The sequence below is a fragment of the Hypanus sabinus genome, chromosome 2 (genome assembly GCF_030144855.1).
Source record: "Hypanus sabinus isolate sHypSab1 chromosome 2, sHypSab1.hap1, whole genome shotgun sequence".
Classification (NCBI taxonomy): Eukaryota; Metazoa; Chordata; class Chondrichthyes; order Myliobatiformes; family Dasyatidae; genus Hypanus; species Hypanus sabinus.
The window spans coordinates 39,132,944-39,156,094 of NC_082707.1; the positions used below are offsets into that span (position 1 = coordinate 39,132,944).

Here is a 23,151-nt window from a genome sequence, read left to right on the forward strand (position 1 = left end):
TCAAGAAGGTCGGACGACAGGGGTACATATACCAGCAGAGTAGACGTGCCTAGGATTCGTCCCTGATCAAGGTGATGGAGTCTGTCATCAAAGCGTTGGTTGAAATCGATACCTGTACCTAGCTGGAAGCCTGGGAAGAGTTTATTCATCTGCAAACTTGTTATCCATGCCATTAATAACCTCATCCAAATCATTTAGAAGATAAACAACAGAGGATCCAGCTCTGACCCATCACAAGCCTCCAATCTGTAAAACAGGGCCCTCCACACATTTCTCCCCCAACCGACCTCTGCCTCCTGCCACCAAGCCAGCTAGGAATAGCTGATTCCTAACTAAGAATAAATGATCAACCTCACATATTAAGTCATTATTTGAACTAATAGCCACTGTGAATTTCCACATTTTCAAATTCCCTGATGAATGAGCTACATCTGCTTTTCATGCGCAAAAGCAAACTGTTGGAAGATGCACCTGTTGAGGCAAACAGATGGTTGAAAATAGGGAAGGTAACAAGGTGAGAGAGCAGTTGGAAAGATATTCAGTAGGTGGATCCAGGTGAGGAGTGAGTGATTGACAGATTGAGCCAGATGGGGAGGAAAAGTTAGAGATAGTGAATGAGGCTGGGAGGTGATGGGTGGAGGCAACAAAGGGCTCCAGATAATGGAATCAGATAAGTAAGGAAGCTGATGAGTGAAAGCAGATGCTGGTTAGACGGAAACGGTGAGGGGTTAAGAGGAGACAGGTTATCAAATGGATAGAGGGTGTTACTGATAGGCAGGTGGGGAGGGTAAAGAGCCTCAGTAAAAGGAGCTGGTGAGGAGGGTAGTGCTGAGAAAGCAAGCGGTGTGTAAAACAACCTGGATGTATCAGAGGCAAAGGGAAAGGAACCGAATGGGTGTGGGTTACCTGAATTTAAGTTTACTTGAAATCAGTGTTCATGCTGTTGGGTTGAACACTATGTAAGAATACCTTGGTCCCCTTCGAATTCCTGTGATCCTTATTTTTCACATTACCTGCCTCTACATCCAGAACTTTTCTCACTCCTCAGAGCCCTAGTAACCTTATGCACAATCTGCCCTGTGTGTTACTGAGACTTCAGCATTCTATGTTCAGTATTATGTAATGGTCATTCTGTACACCAAGTTTGGTCCAGAACTCCAGATTTGAAAACAATTAGCTTTAAAAACTATTTTTAAAGCTCACTGCTTCTTTTTACTGATGTGTGTTTGAACCATTAACTCACTCATGATTTTCTTTTCTTCAACATGCAAACTCATACCTTTTCCTTTCTGATCAGCATGGATGATCTCACAATTAACTTCCTGCGGGTTCTGGTGAACTGGTGCATCAGAGGAATTAAACTTGAGATGGATCATCTTTCCTCTTTTTACTGCATGGTGGGTCAGGCTTCAGAGACCAGGTGGCTCCTATGTTCTTGGATGCTGTGGAGGTCAGTGAACACCCAGAGCCCCATTAGGTATTCCTGCAGGTAATGGCCAGAGCAGGTTTCTCCAGGGATAAATGACCCAGCGGCATGCAGCAATGTTGCAAGAAAGCTCATGATCTCATATGATAATATCAAAGTGAGTTTACACACTAGTGGTAAGACTGCTGTCTTATCAAGATGGACTTTTAGACACACATATACACTCCCTCTCATGTACTCACATAAACTGTCTAGCACCTAAATTGTCACTTGATTATACTGACTCAATTTCACCCACATCAACTCACTGCTGAGATGGTGCTGATGACTGAGGATAGGCTAACTGAACTGAATAGAATTGAATTGACTTTATTACTTACATGCTTCATATACAGGAGGAGTAAAAATATTTGTGTTACTTCTCCATCTAAATGTGCAATGTGCAATTAATAGTAATTTGTAATAAATAGTACGTACAACAGGAAGGTCAATATAACATAGAAATACAATTGAATCAGCATGAATTAATCAGTCTAAAGGCCTGATGGAAGAAGCTGTCCAGAGCCTGTTGGACCTGGTGGTAGCATTTCCTGGATGGTAGAAGCTGGAACAGTTTGTGGTTGGTGTGACTTGGGTCCCCAGTGACCTTTCGGGGCCTTTTTACACACTTGTCTTTGTAAATGTCCTGAATCATGGGAAGTTCACAACTACAGGTGCGCTGGGCTGTCCGCACCACTCTCTGCAGAGTCCTGCGATTAAGGGAAGTACAGTTCCCATACCAGGCAGTGATGCAGCCAGTCAGGAAGTTCTCAATTGTGCCCCTGTAGAAAGTTCTTAAGATGTGGGGACCCATACCAAACTTCCTCAACCGTCTGAGGTGAAAGAGGCACTGTTGTGCCTTTTTCACCACACAGCCCGTATACACAGACCACGTGAGATCCTCAGTGATGTGTATGCCAAGAAACTTATAACTGCTCACCCTCTCAACCCCAGATCCATTGATGTCAATAGGGATTAGCCCATCTCCATTCCTCCTGTAATCCACAACCAGCTCCTTTGTTTTGCAACATTGAGCTGGTAGATATTAGCCGGATTAGATTTGTCCTGCTTTAATGAACAGAGAGTCAACTATCCCTTTTTACTGAGCACACGAGTTGCTGAGGACAAAAGTTAAAAGCTGATCTGAATAAAGTAGATATTGCGCAAGATGTGAATATCTTCAAAAAGGATTTGCCTCTACATCTGGATTTTGTGGCATGTCATTTGAGTTGTACCACCAGGGAATCAAAGGTCAATAAGCCAAAGCCAGGCTGGACAACTCATCGTCTATGCCCAATCTGGGCAGCTCATTAACCAAAGGCCAGAGGACACTCTGTGAACACTATCCAGCCTGGATATTCACTAACCACAACTCACTGATCTGCACAGCAGATTTTGGGAGAATTTTTTCTGTCATTTGAGCTCTCCCAACTGAATATTGGTGCACTATATTGATGTTATGGGTTGTACTATACAGAGAGTCACTTGTTTTGCATTGGGAAGCATGATTTTACTGGTTCTTTAAAAAAATACTCTCCCTATGAATGATTTTCATACAGATAGCATACATTATTGACAAGTGAGAGACAAAATTACAAACAAGAGAAAATCTGCAAATGTGTTAAATCCAAAGCAATACACACGAAATGCTGGAGGAACTCAGCAGGCCAGGCAGCAGCTATGGAAAAGAGTACAGTTGATGTTTTGGGCTGAGACCCTTCATCAGGATCGGTGGAAAAAAGATAAGAAGTCAGAGGAAGAAGGTGGGGAGAGGAGGTAGAAATAAAAGGTAGCAGGTGATAGGTGATATTGGAGGGGAGAAGGGTGAAGTAAAGAGATAAAAGGCTAGAGAAGGGGGATCTTTAATAGGAGAGGACAGAAGCCCATGGAAGAAAGGAAAGGAGGAGGTGCACCAGAGGGAATTGATGGGCAGGTAAGGTGCGAGAGGGAAATGTGAATGGGGAATGGTGAAGGAGAGGGTGGTGTCATTACCGGAAGTGACACATCTCTGGAGACAGAGATCATTTACAAACATCTTTTACTTGTTTTACAAACCTGTCACTAACAAAAATGTCAGTTCTTCTGTCTCCTCCACATCTGCTTTCAAAATGGGGTTTTCCTCTCCAGAACATCTGAGATGTCACCTCTTTCAAAGAATGGGATTTCCCTTCTGCCATCATTGATGCTGCCTTCACCCACATCTGCTCCATTCCCCGCACATCTTCCCCACCCCATTCTCCTGCTATCACAACAGGGATAGGGTTCTCTATGTCCTTACCTACCAACCCATGGCCCTCCATATCCAGCAGATCATTCCAACCACTAAGGCAAGCTTTACCACACACTCATACACTCCCCACTTTCTGTACAGGTCACTCTCTATACCTCCGTCCACTCATTCCACCCCACTGATCTCCTTCCTGTCACTTATCCCTTTAAGACCATAAGATCATAAATTATAGGAGCAGAATTAGGCCATTTGGCCCATTGAGTATGTTCCACCATTTCATATTGGCTGTTCCAAATTTCCTCTCAACCCCAATCCCCTGCCTTCTCCCTTTATCCCTTCATGCCCTGACCAATCAAGAATTTATCGACCTCTGCCTTAAATATAAATAAAGACATGCCCTCTACAGCTGCCCTTGACAAAGAATTCTGCAGATTCACCACGCTCTATCTAAAGAAATTCTTCCTCATCTCCATTCTAAAAGGATGCCCCTCTATTCTGAGGCTGTGTCTTCTGGTCTTAGACTCTCCCACCACAGGAAACATCCTCTCCCCGTCCACTATATCAAGGTCTTCCACTGTTCAATAGGTTTCAATGAAGTCACTCCTCATTCTTATGCAGTCTAGTGAATAGAGGCCCGGAGCCATCAAATGCTGTTCACTTAACAATACATTCAATCCTGAAATCATTTTCCTGAACCTCATTTGAACCCTCTCCAGTTTCAGCGCATCCTTTCTAAGATAAGGGGCCCAGAACAGTTCACAATAGTCCAACTGAGGCCTTACCAGTGCTTTATAAAGTCTCAACATTACATCCTTGCTTTTATATTCCAGTCCTCTTGAAATTAATGCTAACATTGCATTTGCCTTCCTCACCTCAGACTCAGCCTGCAAATTGAACTTTAGGGAATCCTGCACAAGGACTCCCATGTCACTTTGCACCTCAGTTTTATGTATTTTCTCTCCATTTAACAAAATAGTCAACCCTCTCTTTTCTTCTACCAAAGTGCTTGACCATATACTTCCCCAGACTCTATTCCACCTGCCATTTCTTTGCCTATTTTCTGTGCACTTGATGAGGGTATAGAGGAGCATGGCCTGGGATGGAGTGCCTCCACTTCTCCTTGGAGCAGAGGCACCTGATGGTGGTGCACCGAATTAAGCATCATTAGGACAGACTTAAGGAAACTCCTTCATCTGCGAGAGGTGTCTAAGACCAGAGGACATAGGTTTACTGTAAGGAGTAAGAGGGGATCTGCAGAAGATACTTTATCACCCAAACAGTAGTAGCGACGTGGAACACATTGTCTGTGAAATTGGTACAGGCAGAGCCGCTGACAATGTTTGAGTAGCATCTGGTTTAGCACTTGAATTCACCCAAATATAGTAAGTAAATAGGATTAGTATGGATAGATATTTGACAGCTCGTGTAGACAAGGTGAGCTAGAGGGGCTTTTCCTGTCTTGTACGATTCCATGACTCCATGGAGAGAAGCTGTCAATGTTCCAGGTCAAAGACCCGGCATCACAACTGACAGCGAGCTCAACAGCAGGCAAAATATTTTTTTTAAATGCAGGTCTGGAAATCTGATTTAACAACAGAAGTGCTGAAAGCAGTCAAGTTTTATATTTCAAGCAAGGGAAAATCTGCAGATGCTGGAAATCCAAGCCACACACACAAAATGCTGGAGGAACTCAGCAGGCCTGCTGAATCATTGACTGTACTCTTCTCCATTGATGCTGCCTGGCCTGCTGAGTTCCTCCAACATTCTGTGCAAATTTTATATTTGATGCCCTGGAGTATTAATCCGATCTTTTTCCCAGAGATGTTTCCTACATTTTCCAGTTTTATATTAAATAATTCTGTTACAGCACACAGGAATTGAATGGTCATCATATGCCACCTTTCTATGTATTTTGTCTTGCGTGACACTTAATAGAAAATCTAGAAAATTTGCTCATTATTTTAGAGCTTCACCATAGACAGCAAAATTGTATTTACCTGCATCACTTTTGTATTCCACAGTTAAAAATCACCTTCTAAGCAATGGTTTTCAATATCATTAAGCTGGCTTCAGAGTCAGAGATGCCTTATTCCTTATTTAGTTACAGAATCTCTTGCTACAAATCTTATTGTATCTTCATGCAAAGCAGAAAAATTTGGATAAAATAATTTAACATCAAATTATCTGTGTTTATATAAAAAGGAGAGTTATGTGATGTGTTAATTTGCAGTGTTATAGTTTATTATCGTTATGGTAATTTCACAATGAGTGACTTTTTCTTTTAAGTCTCCAAACAAAAGATTATATGAATTTTGCTTCAGAAAGCGTTTTGATAATAGTGCATTCAGGGTATTCAACAGTAGGATTATATACTTTTGTTGTAAAACTATTTAGCAATTAGCAGGATACCATAATCTCCATCTCATTAACAGTAAGATTATTGAAAATATTACCATTAAGTTTTTAATAAAATATGTACTTATACATAAAGATACAGCTCTGATCTTTTTGGATTTGTAAAAGCTGAAGGAATCCTGATCATGTAGCAAAAATGGCAATAGGTACTCTACATAATTTTCATGCATTTTAAATAGATGTAGAATTCACAGCTATTACTAGTCAACTTAATTACAAATTAAACATTTCTGAAACAGTAAAAGCTTAATCGGCACACATTGAAAGACACAAAATATGTCCAATTAGCGATGCCATTTGCCTTTATTCTGTTTTTTAATTAATGCGACAATTGAAATTCGATACAGAATATTGTTTCACATCTTTCTACTCACATAGTAGTTAATCTCGTTTCAGGGCACAATCTTTCTAAGGCTGTCACATGGACACACACACACACACACACACACACACACACACACACCTTATACAGTAATAATGTCTGATAATGAATGCTGAGGCCAAGCAGGGCAAAACAGAAATTAAACTTTTATGTACCCCAGACTTTATAGTTCATGTCTCTGCTATGATATATACAAGTAGTTAAACTAGCTGAACAAATCCATCATAAAAATAAAATGATTTCACACAATCACCCAATTGCTATGATTACATAATTTTGAAGTTTACAGTATGCTTTCTGGCATTTTTCTATTAATTCCTATAGAATTATAGATATTCAAAACAAAGCACAGGGCAATTCAGTGACGTTACTTAGATTTTTTCCACCTTAGACACTCTTACATGGAGATCGTTCCTTTTCTTCTCCAGCTCCTGTAGCTTTTTGTAACCATCTGTAGAAAAACGATTCTTTTCCACCCTTTATGACAGATAAGAAATAATATTAGCTAATACAAATATCTACAAGTATAAGTCCCTTTTGGTTCATCTGATTTTTGCAATGTCCAGGGAAGAAAGGTTCTGCCTAACTCTCATCATTTCTCTCGTGGGAAACCACAACAAAACAAATGTGCTAAAATGGTCCATTAATGGGAATTTCCTCTATCCATCCGGCCTTTAAAAGAAAAAAACATCAAAGGAGAGATTGCTTAAGCTTAAGCTATAAGGATTCACTTGGTAGAGATTCCTTCACCCATATGTGGAAGGTTGTAGTTAAGTTATTATTATTTTGGCTGAATGCAAGCTCTTTGTTCTTTGTAAAGAACATTGGCAGCCTCCATCAACAACAAGTCTGTGAGGTCAATGAGACCAAAGTTCTAAGTTCAAAATTCAAAGTAAATGTATCATCAAGGTACATAAATGTCACTCTATACAACCCAGAGATTCATTTTCTTGTGGGCATGCTCAATAAATCCATGATAGAATAATATCCATAATAGAATCAATGAAAGACCACTTGGGCATTCAACCAGTGTGCAATAGATAACAAAGTGTGCAAGTACAAAAAGAAAGAAATAATAATAATAAACAAATAAGCAATAAATATTGAAAACATGAGATGAAGAGCCCTTGAAAGCGAGCTCCACCTAAAACCACCAAATTTTTACTTCAGAAAAAAGATTAAGTTGGCTGTCTTGATCAAGGACAATGGTTTACTGGGGAGGAGGATTAAGCTAAATAACTTCTGATCTCTCAGTCAGGAGGTGGGGTCAAGTAAAGTATCCTCCTGAAATGGCCAGTTTAGTTTCCTCTGAATACCGGGGATATGCTGATGAAAGATGCCAGTTAAGCTGAATCGATGTTGAACAGAAGTAGCCAATGTACAATTAATCTTTAATACTTAGCTATTTTTAATTTATCTTATCAAAATTAAATAGAGATAATTTCTAAAATAGTACAGTATAGTGTTCATTTATGGTCATGATCTGAGGCACAATATCAGGAAACACAGTATTTTCTCTTCAGTGCCTCAGTGGAACTGAATTGCAGAAGTAGAGTGTGGTGAACTACATATACCTGTCTGGACACGCCCCCCCCCCCCCCCCCGACTGCTCCTGTGGCTCCTCCCACAGACCCCTGTATAAAGGCGATTGGAGGCACTGCTCCTCCCTCAGTCTCCAGGATGCTGTGTGGTGGGCTCATGCTGCTGACGGTGCTTTCCTCCAGCTAATAAAAGCCTATCTCACCTCACGTCTCCGAGAGTTATTGATGGTGCATCATAGAGTTCGAAGCATCTACGTTATCTTTTAAATAGTGTGTTCAGTGCATGCTTCCTGACTGCAGTCTGAAAGCCAATGATGACCAGGCAAGGAAAAGTCTGCAGCTGCGACATCAAATAAAGCACCCTCCAGATGTTCCATTTAAATTTAATTGGTTGAATCCAAAAAAGAAAACAATATTTGGGATTCAGGGGAAGAAACCAATCAAAGTACTAAAGCAAATACCTTGTGCTGCTGGATTCAGATTATTTGGTGTTTTCACTATTAGGTGTTCAATGTGACCAAAAATCGAATATTTATGTCAAAAGTCAAGAAGAAGATCTTTCTTCAAGCATGTATTAAAAGTAATGTTTGATTTTGCAAACAGTAGCCTGCCTTGGTTGGAGCATAGAGCAGTACAGCACAGGATCAGTTCCTTCAACCCACAATGTTGAAAAATACTTGCAATAGCACTTTTAGATTTGACTTCTGTCTGAAGCAGAGGTAAGACTTTACCTTATTGTCGTAAGAGTTTTACAATCTGAAATGAAGTCTTGAAACCATTGAATAGATTTGTCTGTAAACTTATTGTAACTTAAATCAAGGTGTAGCAGTGACTGAAGTGTTGAAAATGATTTGACTTTGGTGAAGGCATCTGTGAGTCCAACTTTTGATAGCCTGAAAAAATAGAAATGGGGACAAAAAATGGAGATTTCACAAAGCAAAAATTAGCACCTGAGTGGTAGATCCTCTAGCAAATTAAGATCATTGAAGTGACTAATCTTTTTTCAAAATTCATCTTGAGAAAGGGGAACCTATTGACAGATTGAGATTAGAGGCTGTAATTTGACTGTGAGACAATAGCAGATTTGTATGACTAGATTTTTAGCAAAGAAATAATCTCATTTACTTCAGCTGTTAAATTGATTGTAAAATTCCAGACCAGAGACATTTTAAGTGTACTAACATATCAACTAATAATATTAATAGGCTTAAAGTTGCACTGTGTTATGTCTCACACATAGGCAGAATGCAAATACAGTTATCAATTGGGAGTAAAGTACTGAAAGGGTAAGGCTTTCATGGGTTCAGAACCAATTGAAAGAGGTTGTTGAGATGAAAGCAGAACCCTTAATTGACAGTAGAGTTTTATGTGATGTTCATCAGGACAGTGAAAATCCACTTCCTAATCAATGCAAAATTGTGCATATATAATCATTAATTCATCACCAAATTACAATCTGTTTAGAAAATAGCTGGTATGAAATATAGTACATGAAATATAATTTTATTAATGACTATGCGTATTCTCAGAAGGGTCAGTTACTTAATGCCCATTTCTAACTGCCTCTCAATTGAAGAGATATTCAAGAGATCTGGAGTCACATACAGGCAACTATGGGTGAAAGGATGAAAGGCTTCTTCTCTGAAAGACGTTAATGATCTAGATAAGTTTTCACAACAATCTGTAGGTTTCATGGTCAGCAATACTGAAGCTAAAGCAGACACACAAAAAAGCTGGAAGAACTCTGCAGGTCATGCTGAATCTGTGGAAAGAAGCATACCAGATGACACAAAATATCAACTCTTCAGATTCCTCTATAGATTCTGCCTGACCTGCTGAATTTCTTTGGCTTTTGTGTGGTGCTCCATTTTCAGCCTCTTGTGTCTCCCATACTGAACTTGCATTTCACTAAAGGCTTGTGTAATTAATTATGAGCTGTGTCATGCAGAGAATGATTGTGAGCAATATCTTGCCAGTTGTGATATTATTCTTTTTACTAGAGATAGTGCTAAAAACAAAAATCAAAATAACATCAATGTTGCATTAACGTAATTTCTTGATTGATGGGATTCCATTTGCTTGAATCCAAATTCAGAGATATATCAATTTATTAAAATCAATCACTCTATGTGTTTACATACCCCAGCTTCTGCAATTTACAGCCTGCAAGATTATTGAAAAGACTAATCAGTCCATTATCTCCCAGTTCATTCATGCTCAGGTCCAGTTCCATCAATGTCTGGTTGGTTTTGAACACAGATGAAAGTTCCGCACAACAATCACTTGTTAATTTGGTGCACACCACCCTATGGAAAATACAAGAGATGGAGGAGTAAAGTTGAAAAAAAAGATGATAGAAGATTTTACTCAACATGACCATTTCCCAAACTTAGCAACAAGAGGACTAGGCTGATATTTTCATTGATGGTTGGGTAGGGTTGTGGTATTGGTCAAGAAGTAGTTTAGGTTATTGATTATTGAAATACATATTACTGGGTTGACATTGTTGACTATGCAAAGAGATTACCCTTTCCACAAAGACAGAAGCTGTATGACAGAAGATGTCATAACCATATCTGGGGATTCATTGGATGATTGGCTAATTCCATTGTAGTACATCAGAATGAGAAATAGTTAGAGGTGGCAATGAGGCTCACTGCTTGATTACTTTCAGTTTTGATACGACAGTGCTGAATTTCATATAATACTATTTCTCAGAACATGATTAATAACAGATACTTCAGTGAATGAAGTTTGCAGCCCGGTCCACTCAGAATCTCGCACAATGCAGTCATTCCTTCATTCTGCAAGCTGTTGGAGCTGAGGTCCAGCTCTTTCAGGCTCTGGTTTTCTTTCAGGGCTGAGATGAGCTGCTTGCAACTTTCTACTGTGTATGAATTCTTCGCCAACCTTTAAGATACAAAACAAAGCCACCATTATCAGTCTGTTGTGAGGTGAATAGATAAAGAAAAAAAGGTCAAAATGGAAACTTTTAAATCAGAGGGAGCGCACACACACACACACACACACACACACACACACACACACACACACACACACACACACACACACACACACACACACACACACACACACACACACACACACACACACACACACACACACACATTTTTGTGTGAACAGGACATTGTGAATAATTTCATTTACCCCAAACTTTGCAATGTGCAATTTTTGTCTTGCAGCAGGTCATAAAGATTTTCAGCTCCAGGAGCATCCTCATAAGTTCCCATGATTCCAAACTCAAACGCAAATATAGAATTCAACCTAAACAGAACATAAATTAGCTTGATACAAATTTCATTATCTTAATTCATTTTTGGAATTTGGGTATTGACAACAAGACCAGCATTTATTGTCCATCCCTCTTTGCTCTGTGCCGTTGTTGGTATTTTTGATCTACTGCCATCCTACTGACTCAGTTACAATGCTTCTCCTTATTTACATGTTATCCAATTCTACATAACCCTTTATCTAATAATCACATTAAATGAAACCAAAAACATTGATAGCCATCATATAGGTTAATATTTAAGATACATTATGACTCCTTCCCACCTATTTGACTTGGTAGCCACAATTTTTTTGAAGTTCTCACATAACATAATTTCATTTAAATTAGCATGTTTTGAAGTCAATAGGACCTCAAATAGGTCTTTATGTTGCAATTGAACTTATAAAGGGTGATTTTTTTTAACATGCAATTGACTAGCAACATATTAACATATTATTTGATTTCTTTTCATGGAAAGTAAAGCCAGATTGAGTTAGAGGCACAGAGGAACTCGGAAAGAGAACCTTCAGCCCACTAGTCCACACCAACCACAGCATCTTCCTTGCTGGACACCGTCGCCTGTGTTGGCCCATAACACACCAAGCCCTTCCCCTCCGTGTACCTAGACCATAACACCAGAAGATATAGGAGCAGAATGAGGCTATGCACCCATCTAGTCATCTCTGCCTTTTGATACATTTCACCTCTCAATACTATTCTCCTGCCTTCTCCCCATAACCTTTGACACCCTTACTTATCAAGAACCTGTCAACCTCCACTTTAAATATACCAAATAACTTGGTCTCCACTGTGATCTGTGGCAATGAATTTCACAGATTCACCATTCTCTGGCTAAAGAATTTCCCCCTCAGCTCTGGTTAAAGGGACATTCTTCCATTCTGAGACTGGGCTCTCTGCTCCTAGATGCTTCCACTATTGGAAACATCCTTTCCACATCTGGTCTATCTAGGTCTTCCAATATTCTGCAGATTTCAATGAGATTCCCTTCATTCGTCTAATCTCCTGCAGGCGCAGGCCCAGAGCCATCAAAAGCTCCTCATATTTTAACCAACAAGAGAAAATCTGCAGACACTGGAAATCCAAAACAACACAAACAAAATGCTGGAGGAACTCAGAAGACCGGGCAGCATCTATGGAAAAGAGTACAGTCACTGTTTCTGGCTGAGACCCCTCATCAATCCTGATGAAGATTCTCAGCCCAGAACATCAAACGTATTCTTTTCCATTGATGCTGCCTGGTCTGCTGGGTTCCTCCAGCAATCTGTGTGTGTTATTTATACCTTAACCATTTCACTTTCAGGATTGTTCTCATAAACATCCTCTGGAACTTCTGCAATACCAGCACATCCTTTCATAGGTATGGGCCCAAAACTGCTCAAAGTCCTCCATATGTGGCCTTATAAATTCCAAGCATTACATCCTTGCTTTTATATTCAGTCATCTGGAAATGAATGATAACATTCCATTTGTCTTCCTTACCACCAATTCAACCTGCAACTTAACCTTTAGAGAATCCTGTACTTGGACTCCCTAATCCCTTTGCACTTCCAATTTCTGAATTTGTTCCCTGTTTAGAAAATAGTCGATGCCTTTATTCCTTCTGTAAGAGTGCATGACCATACACTTCCTTACACTGGGTTCCATCTGTCATTTCATTGCCAATTCTCCTAATCTGTCCAAGACTTCTGCAGATACCCTGCTTACTCAACACTACTTCCCCAACACACCATTCTTAATAAAGGAACCTAACATCTTACCAACTCCTGAAGTCAGGCTAACGGGCCTATAGCTTCTTGACATTTGCAATTTTCCAGTCCTCCAGAACCATTCCAGAATCTAGAGAATCCTGAAAGGTCACACTACTGCTTCAACCACCTCTTCAGCGACCTCTTTCAGAACCCTGAGATGTAGTTCATCTGGTCCAAGTGACTTATCTATCATCAGACCTTTCATTTTCCCAAGCTCCATTGTCTTAGTGATAGTGACTACATTCACCTCTGCTCCCTGCCTTTCTCGGAAATCTGATCCACTGTTAGTGCCTTCCACAGAGAAGACTAACACAAAGATACTTATTCATTTTGTCTGCCATTTCTTTGTTCCCCATTACAAATGTCTCTAGTGTCATTTTCCAGCAGTCTGTAGTCAACCTTTTTGGTATCTTCTTTTATATTATTGGCTAGCTGACCTTCATATTTCATCTTTTCTCTCCTTATTGATTTTTAGTTGCCTTGTATATAACTTTCATCAGTTTCTTTTTACAGTTGCTGCATCTTAGCTCTACCCACGGAAATTCTACGTCTTCTTATCCTGCATCACTTATTTCTAAGGCTTTTAGATCACTTAATTTGTGGAATGTTACAAGAAAGCATTAAAAAATGACGCATAACTGAAGAACAACTTACATTTAAAAGAGCAATTGAAATTGTCATATCAATGGAAACAGCAAACAGAGATGCAGTTGAGTTGCAGTCAGGAACAAAAGTGAACATTATTGCAACACATAAGCAGAAACCGGCCTGGCTAAACAAATTTAAATGTGAAACTTGCAGAAAATGCAGAAACTTGCAATAAACTGGGACACATGCAAAGAGCATGTTGGGCAGATAAAAATAAATGAACTGTACAGGGAAGAGAAAAGTATAAAAAGGCAAGTTGCATTTTCAAAAAGAACACTAATCTGCATGCAGAACCACCAGCCTTGTGGGGACATGATTGGCTGAGACAACTACAAGTTGATTGGAGATCAATGAAGCCATCTGAAAGTGCATTTGGAAAGGTACTGGATGATCCCACAGCAGTGTTCAAGGATGGCTTTGGAAAACTGAAACATACCAAGAGTAGTTTTAAATGAAAATGCTGCATCCAAGTTTTGCAAAAACCTGTCCAGTTCCTCATACCATCTGTGATAAGGTAGCCAGTGAGAATTCTGAAGGAGTTCTTTTCAAGTTTGAGTGGAGCCCATGGGCAATGCTAGTGGTCCCAGTAACCAAGAAGAATGGATCTGTGGTGATTTTAAGGTTACCATCTACCCAGTACTAAGAGTAGATCAATACCCTCTGCCCAGGATAAAAGATATCTTTGCAGAACTTTCTGGAAGAAAACACTTCAGCAAAGTTGGCCTGGCTAAGGCCTACTTGAGACGGAGATGGAAGAAGAGACCAAAGTGTTTCTCACCAAGGACACCCACAAAGGGCTTTATCGCGATAATAGGCTTATTTTTGGAGTAGGAGCTGCACTCTGGAAGAAAGCTAGGTTGCCCAAGCACTCAGTGTTACCAGTAAGGATGACAAGAAACATCTCCAAAACCTCAAGACACTGATAGAAAGACAAGAAGATTGTGGCATTATGTGACAAGTGTGAATTCTTTAAACAAAGCATCACTTACTGTGGTCATACAATTCATGCTCAAGGATTACACAAGTGTGATGAGGAAATCCAAGCAGTGGTGGATGCCCCAAGGCCTAAGAATGTGTCACAGTTAGGGTCCTTTTTAGGATTTCACCTACTATAACAGGTTCCTGCCAAACATGACTACTGGACACTGTCCCTTGAACTCATTACTACAGATCTGGACAAAAAGACAGAGGACAAAGTAGTGTGAGATGGCTTTCAAAAAGGTAAAGGAAATGGTGACATCAGACACTGTACTCACACATTATGATCCACGTTGTCCAATGAGGTTTGCCTGTGATGCCCCACCTTGTGGTACAGGTACAGACATGTCACATGTTATGAGTGATGGAAGTGAACAGCCCACAGCCTTTGCATTACCTTCCCTTACCACCACAGAGAAAAAATATGCACTGATTGACAGAGAGGCCTTGAGTCTGGTTTGTGGTGTAAAACATTTTAACCGGTACTCGTATGGGAGAGAGTTTACCCTCATTACTGATCATCAACCACTAGTGTCCATTTTCAATCCACAGAAGCATGTTCCACCAACAGCAGCAGCACGAATGCAGAGACGGGCTCTGTTCCTTGGTGGATACAACTACAAGACTGAATTCAAGTGGATGATTAATCATGGAAATGCTGGGAGATTGTCCCATTTTCCCTTGGAAAAGAAATCATTGGAAAAATTTACATAAAAGGACACATCTCTTGTCATATTCTCCCTAATGGAAATCGGAAGTCTCCCTCTTACAGCAGAAATTATCCAAACGGAAACCAGAAAAGACCCCACACTGTCTCAGGTCTACCTGGGCACCCAAAATGGCTGGAATGTGCAGCAGAACTCCAGATCCCCCATTTTAACAAGTGCTGATAGTAACCTGCCTTTGACAGATGTTGCCTAAAGTGGGTATTGAGAATTGTGCCATCCAAGCTAAGAGCTAAAGTGTTAGAAGAGCTACATGCAGTTCATCTAGGCATGGTCAAAATGAAAGCGTTGCCTCACTTTTGTCTGCTGGCCTGAGATAAAATAGCAGATCAAGCACCGTTCGTAATGCCAACACATCCAGAAGATGCCAAGAGCATCCCTGGGAATGGCCTGCATTGTTCTGGCAGAGGATTCATTTGGAGTTTGCTGAACCATTCATGGGTACAAATTTCATGGGACTAGTGGATGCACCTGAAGTGTCCCAATAGCCTTCACAACAGCCTCACACACTGTTGGTGTATTGATAAGCCTATTTGCAAAGTCTGGTGTTCCAGAACACTTAATCAGTGATAATGGACCACTATTTGCGTGGGAACAGTTTCATGCATTCCTAAAAATGAATGGAATAAGACATATTACATCTGCACTGTACCATCAGCTACAAATAGCTTGGCGGAAAGGTTTGTCCAGTGTCTAAAGAAAGCACTGTGAGCAACGTCAGTAGAACACACGACACTAACACTGAAACAGAAGCTCACCAATTTCCTCCATGCATATCATAATGCAACACACTCCACAACCAACAACTCACCAGCTGTGCTGTGCCTGGGTCATCCCTTACGCTCACATTTGGATCTCCTCAAACCCAGTATCATAAGGAGTTTGCAGGACAAACAGTTGAAACAAACTGAAGACTCCTCAAACAAATAGGTTAAATGTTTCATTCTTTTGGACACGCAGTCCTGCTGAGGGACTACAGAAATTATCAAAACTGGGTACTTGGAAAAGTTAAGGACAGAACTGGACCACTCTACAAAGTGGAGATTGCATCTGATATCATCTGGAGATGACACATCAATCAATTGAGGAGACCAGTGTCAATTGTTAAAGAAGATATTTGGCTACCACCATCAGACCCACTTCCTGCAGTCCCAGAGTCAATTCCTACAACCACCATGGAGATGGCCCCAAAATCTGAGAATGTTTCACAGCCACAAGTCTCACCTGCCAAACAGAGTGCTACCCCTTGTCAGAAAAATCATTATCCAACAAGAGTAAGAAATCCACTGCACTGATTAAATCTTAAAGCTTAAGTGGGACGATTTAAAATTTACTGCACTGAAGATGTCTGTATATAGTAGTTGTATTGTGTAGTATATTCTGTACATTGGTGAGATACATTCTATATTGAGTTGGAGACCTTTGACCAGCCGCCAATCCAGACATCAGAAGCTTGGAGAGGAGGGGACTTCAATCAGGTCCACTGTCTGAGGATAAACGGCAGGAGCGGGTCACGGCTGCTTAATAGAGCTTTGACCAGCAACCAGTCAACATCTGGGATTGATTAGTAGGAGCAAATTAAAGTAAGTCAGGGGCAGGTGCAGCAGCCATCATTGCAATGGACAGAGAGTGGTGATCTTAACTCTTTGAGGCTCCAATGAAGAGAGTCTTCATTCAGCCGATGCTTTTTCATTTTCTTCTTTATATCTTCTCTGCTCAGATGGTAGGGATGACAGGCAAGATAGTGAAATGCTCCTCTTGTAGGAAGGCAGGGAAACCTCCAGTATCCCTGACCACTACAGCTGTGACAAGTGCATCCAGCTGCATCTTCTAAAAAACCACATTAAGGAGTTGGAGCTGGAACTGGATGAACTGCAGATCATTTGGGAGGCTGAGGGGGTGATTGATAAGACGTGTGGAGAGGTAGTTACACCCAAGGTGCAGGGCACAAGAAACTGGGTGACAGTCAGGAGGTGGAAAGGGGTTAAAGAACCAGTGCAGAGTACCCCTGTGGCCATCCCCCCTCATATCACCTTGGACACTGTTGGGGGGGGTGGGGTTGACCTAACAGAGGACGTTTGCATTGAGCAAGTCTCTGGCGCTGAGCCTGCCTCTGTGACTCAGAAGGAAAAGGCGGGTGAAGAGGCATGGCATGGTGACAGGGGATCCATTAGTAAGGGGAACATATAGGAGATTCTGTAGGCGAGAAAGAGATTCCCGGATGGTATGTTGCCTCCTGGGTGTCAGGGACATCTCAGATTGAGTCCTCAGCATTCTTAAGTGGGAGGGTGAACAGCCAGAAGTTGTGGTCCATGTAGGTACCAATGACATGGATAGAATGAGGAGTGATGAGGTTCTGCATTGGAAGGTCTGGGAGTTGGGTGCTAAGTTAAAGGGCAGGACCTCCAAGGTTGTGATCTCAGTATTGCTACCCATGCCACATGCTGGTGAGGCCAGAACTGGGAGGATTATATCATTTAATACGTGGCCAAGGAGTTGGTGTAGGAGGGAGGGCATAAGCATTTTAGATCATTGAGCTCTCTTCTGGGAATGTGGAACCTGTACAGAAAGGACAGTTTGCACCTGAACTGGAAGGGGTCTAATGTCCTAGTGGGAAGGTTTGTCAATGCTGCATGGTGGGGTTCCAACTAGACATGCAGGGGGATGAGAACCAGAGTGCCAGAGCAATTAGTGGAGAGGCTGTGGAAGCAGATGTTGGTAAGACTTCAGACAAAGTTAGGCATCAAAAGGTTGAGCTTGGTGTGACCAGTGTCCTGAGCTGCATGTATTTAAATACAAGAAGTATCGTAGTAAAGGCAGATAATAGTACTGAGGATGAGGTAGCTGGTTTACAAACAGAGGCAATGTGTAATGAGGAGAGGCTGTTGTTAGGGCAAAATTTCTGTTAACAGGATGAGTTACAACGTAAAAAGAGGGCAAAATTGAAAGGGGTGAATACAGGACTGAAAGTGTTGTATTTGAATGTGCTCAGTATATGGAATAAAGTGGATGAGCTTGCAGCACAGATACAGATTGGCTGGCATGATTTTGAAGGCATCACCAACCCATGGCTGAAAGAAGATTATAGCTGGGAGTTTAATATCCAAGAATACACATTTTATCAAAAGGACAGACAGGAAGGCAGAGGAAGAGACGTTGCACTGTTAGTAAAAAATGAAATCAAGCAACAATGGTGTTGAATCATTGGGGATAGAGCTAAGGAACTGCATGGATAAAAAGACCCTGATGGGAGTTGTATTATACCTAAACAGTGGTCAGGATGTGGTCTACAAATTACAAAGGGGGATAGAAAATGCATGCCAAAAAGGCAATGTTACCTCAGTCATTGGTGACTTCAATATGCAGGTAGGTTGGGAAAAATAGGTTGGTGCGAGATTCCATGAGGTAGAACTTCTAGAGTGCCTTTGAGATGGCTTTGTAGAGCAGCTCGTGGTTGAGTGCACTAGAGGATCAGCTATTCTGGACTGGGTGTTGTGCAATGAAACAGAATTTATTAGAGAGCTTAATGTAAAAGAACCCTCAGGGTCAAGTGATCATAATACGATTGAATCCACCCTGAAATTTGACAAGGTGAAGCTACTAAAGTCAGTATTGCAGTAGAGTAAAGGGAATTACAAAGGCAAGAGAAAGGAGCTACCAAAATTGATAGAAAAAGAACACTGGCAGGGATGATGACAGCGCAGCTATAGCTGGAATTTCAGGAAGCAATTCAGAAGGCACTGGATATGTACATTCTAAAGAGGAAGAAGTATTCTAAAGGAAAGATTACACAACCATGGCTAAAATGAGAAGGCAAAGCCAACGTAAAAGCCAAAGAGAGGGCATGTAACAGAGTAAAAGTTAGTGGGAAGGTAGAGGATTGGGAAGCTTTTAAAAACCAATAGAAGGCAACTAAAAAGTCATTAAGAAGGCAAAAATGGAATGAAAGTAAGCTAGCGAATAATATTAAAGAGGGTACCAAAAGTTTCTCCAGATGCATAGAGTGCAAAAGAGAGGCGAGAGTTTATGTAGGACCGCTGGGTAATGATACTGGAGAGGTAGTAATAGGGACAAAGAAATGGCTGATGAATTGTAAAAGTATTTTGCATCATTCTTCACAGTGGAAAATACAGGCAGTATGGTGGAAACTCCAGGTGTCAGGGGTCATAAAATGTCTGAAGTTACCATAGCCAGAGAGAAGGTTCTTGGGAAAATGAAAGGAATGAAGGTAGATAAGTCATATGGAGCAGATGGTGCATATCCCAAAGTTCTGAAAGAGATGGCTGAAGAGCTTTCAAGAATCACTAAATTCTGGAATGGTTCCAGAAGACTGGAAAATTGCAAATGTCACTCCACTCATCAAGAAGGGAGAGAGGAAGAAGAAAGGAAACTATAGGCCAGTTAGTCTGACCTCAGTGGTTGGGAAGATTATGGAGGTGATTATTAAGGATGATGTCTCATTGGAGGCACGTGATAAAATTGGCCACAGTCAGCATGGTTTCCTGAAGGGAGAATCTTGCCTGACAAACCTGTTGGAATTCTTTGAAGAAATAACAAGCAGGATAGACAAAGGAGAATCGACTGATGTTGTGTACTTGGATTTCCAGAAGGCCTTTGACAAGGTGCCACACGTGAGGCTGCTTAACAAGCTATACGCCCATGGTAATATAGGAAAGACAGTAATATGGATAAAGAAGGCTGCTTGGTAGGAGGCAAAGAGTGGGAATAAAGGGAGCCTTTTCTAACTGCCAGTGACTAGTGATGTTCCACAGGGGTCTGTGTTTGGACTGATTCTTTTTACAATGATTTGGATGTCAATGACTTGGATGATGAAATTGATAGCTTTGTTGAAAAGTTTGCAGACTATATGAAGATAGATGGAGGGGCAGGGAGTTTTGAGAAAGTAGAGAGGCTACAGAAGGACTTAGACAGATTAGGAGAATGGGCAAAGAAGCACAGATAGAATACAGTGTTGGGAAGTGTACAGTCATGTTCATTGGTAGCAGAAATGAAAAGGTTGACTATCTTCTAACTGGAGAGAAAATACAAAAAAGTGAGGCACAAAGGGACTTAGGAGTCCTTGTGCAGGATTCCCTAAAGGTTAATTTGTAGGTTGAGTTTGTAGTGAGAAAGGCAAATGCAATGTTAGCATTCATTTCAAGAGGACTAGAATACAAAAGCAAGGATGTAATGTTGAGACTTTATAAAGCACTGGTGAGGCCTCACTTGGAGTATTGTGAACAGTTTTGGGCCTCTTATCTTAGAAAGGATGTGCTGAAACTGAAGAGGTTCAAAGAAGCTTCACAAAAATGATTCCAGGATTGAATGACTTGTCATATGAAAGCGTTTGATGGCTCTGGGCCTGTATTCGCTGGAATTCAGAAGAATGAGCAGTGACCTCATTGAAAGCTATCGAATGCTGAAAGAGTGGATGAGGAGAGGATGTTTCCTATGGTGGGAGAGTTTAAGACCAGAGGACACAGCCTCAGAACAGAGGGTGTCCTTTTCGAACAGAGATGAAGAGAAATTTCTTTAACCAGAGTGTGGTGAACGTATGGAATTCTTTGCTGTAGGCAGCTGTAGAGGCCAAGTCTTTATATATATTTAAGGCAAAAGTTGATCGATTCTTAATTGCTCAGGGCATGAAGGGATACAGGGAGAAGGCAGGGGATTGGGGCTGTGAGGAAAATTGGATTAGCCATGATGAAGTGGTGGAGGAGACTCAATGGGCCAAATGGCCTAATTCTGCTCCTATATCTTATAGTCTTATGGCCTTTGTAGCTCAGCAAGAAAGAGTATTGTGTATTTAATATTTCAGTAATATTTGAGTAGTCTTGTATATCTCTGTACATATTGTTTGATTATTCATTCTTGTTCACTTAAATAATTCATTATGGGTTATATGTATACAGTATATATGTGGATTGCATATGTCTTGCTTAAAGTAAGCATTATATAAGACTCACATTTTAGCCACCTGTGTATTGCTTTGAATTAGTTTAATATTTTGAAATTTCAAAAAATAGCATTTCAAGAATATCCAGGTATTTGTGAGAAATATGAGCAAATTCTTAGGACTTAGAATACATTACCAGAAGAGAATTGCATTGGATTGAATTGCGCCTGGTAGGTATCTAATCTTTTTTCTGTATTGAGGAGAGTAAGCAGGGAAAGGGACCTTGTTGAATCGATCTGACATGAAGCTGGTACAGGCTTAATGGACTGAATGGCCTTTCTGCCTTGTAATCATTCTGTGATATTTAAGGAGCATTCCATTTTATAATTTTACCACAATTATGTTACTGAATGGAGTGAGTTATAAAAGAGGAGTAAAAGTGCAAATACCACTGACAAAAACAGTAGTCACATACCCAAGCTTTTCCAATTTACACTCTTCATTCTTCAGTGCCTCACATAGTCGTTTCAGTCCCTCCTCACCTATTCTGTTGAAACTTATATCCAGCTCAGTCAGGGTCTTGTTCGTATTAAGCATAGAGGCGAGCTGTTCAGAGCAACTGGCAGTTAATTTATTATTACAGACCCTGGAAATAAAAGAAAACATATAAAATTATTGGAAATACTGACTGACATCAAAATACTACACCTGACAGCACAACATTCAATTCAATGCATTTCAACTAGGAATTTCCTACAGTTGCAACTATCTGGAAGAAAGTTAGTTCAAATGATGTTTTGCTTCCAGACACTCTCTGCAGGGATCATTTCCACAAAAGCCAACGCTAGAAAATTGGTAAGAATCTGGGTGCAATCACATTTTTTGGTTTTCAATTTTCCAGGAGTTCTCAGAGGTTTACAAAATAAGCACAGATAGTAAAGGTGTTCAATTCATTTCAAAAATTTATTTTCACAACTACTTTTAAAAGAAAACAACATATCATTGTGAAATACCTGCTGAATAGAAATGGGAGGCAGAGCATGGATTTTTACAAGCATCTTACTTTTGCAGTAAATAAAGCTGTAAAGTATTTGTTTACCTCAGGATTTGCAGCGTACAATTCTCTTTTGTTAGAGCATCACATAACAAGCTAACACCCTTGTCCTGTATATTATTATCACTCAAGTCCAAAAATGTTATGCTGTGGTTAGTTGTTAAGACTTCAACAAGTTGCTCACAACTTTTGTGAGTAAGATTATTTCCATCTAATCTATATAATAAAAACAAAGAAATTAGCCAGGAATATAAAGGAAATGCCATTAGATATAGCAGATATTTCCTTTCAGTATTGTCATCAACACTAAAAGTGACAATAAACCTCAGGGCATTGTCTGCAAAACTTCTTGCTTTCACTCTTCTGAAGGTTTGCATATTTTAATTATGAAAGGATCTATACATGCTGAGCCAGATTATTGTTTTATAAGCTAGCTTTGTAATTGGAAATATGCTCATCATAGTGGAAACAGCTTCCTTACTTCAGACTTTGCAGTTTGCAGTCCTGCCTTTTCATCACACCAGAGAGTATTTTCATCCCAGCATCCTTGATATTGGCTCCAGATAATCTAAATACAAACAGAAATAAAAAAGGACATGTTTCAAAATTACACCTCATTTCATAAAATCTGAAAATTGCCTTCATGTCACTATTTTCAAGTCCTGTCGTATCATTTAATATATGTGATCTTGATGACATCACTGTCAGCATCTCAATTTTTCTTTCACCGATATTCCTAGGTTTTTACATTGCCTG

The 23,151-nt window shown here is 40.3% G+C and overlaps 1 protein-coding gene across 1 annotated transcript in view; it reads right to left on the reverse strand.

Moving 5' to 3' along the window:
* Window positions 1-23,151, reverse strand: part of LOC132403438 (NACHT, LRR and PYD domains-containing protein 3-like) — a 39,478-nt gene that overhangs the window by 11,788 nt on the left and 4,539 nt on the right. Inside the window, exons 5-12 of the mRNA XM_059986844.1 lie at window positions 22,877-22,963; window positions 22,441-22,611; window positions 21,817-21,987; window positions 11,202-11,318; window positions 10,773-10,943; window positions 10,175-10,339; window positions 8,765-8,926; window positions 6,894-6,969 (exon numbers count right to left, since the gene is read on the reverse strand). Coding sequence (XP_059842827.1) covers window positions 6,894-6,969; window positions 8,765-8,926; window positions 10,175-10,339; window positions 10,773-10,943; window positions 11,202-11,318; window positions 21,817-21,987; window positions 22,441-22,611; window positions 22,877-22,963 — 1,120 coding nt within the window. The remainder of the gene's footprint in view (window positions 1-6,893; window positions 6,970-8,764; window positions 8,927-10,174; window positions 10,340-10,772; window positions 10,944-11,201; window positions 11,319-21,816; window positions 21,988-22,440; window positions 22,612-22,876; window positions 22,964-23,151) is intronic.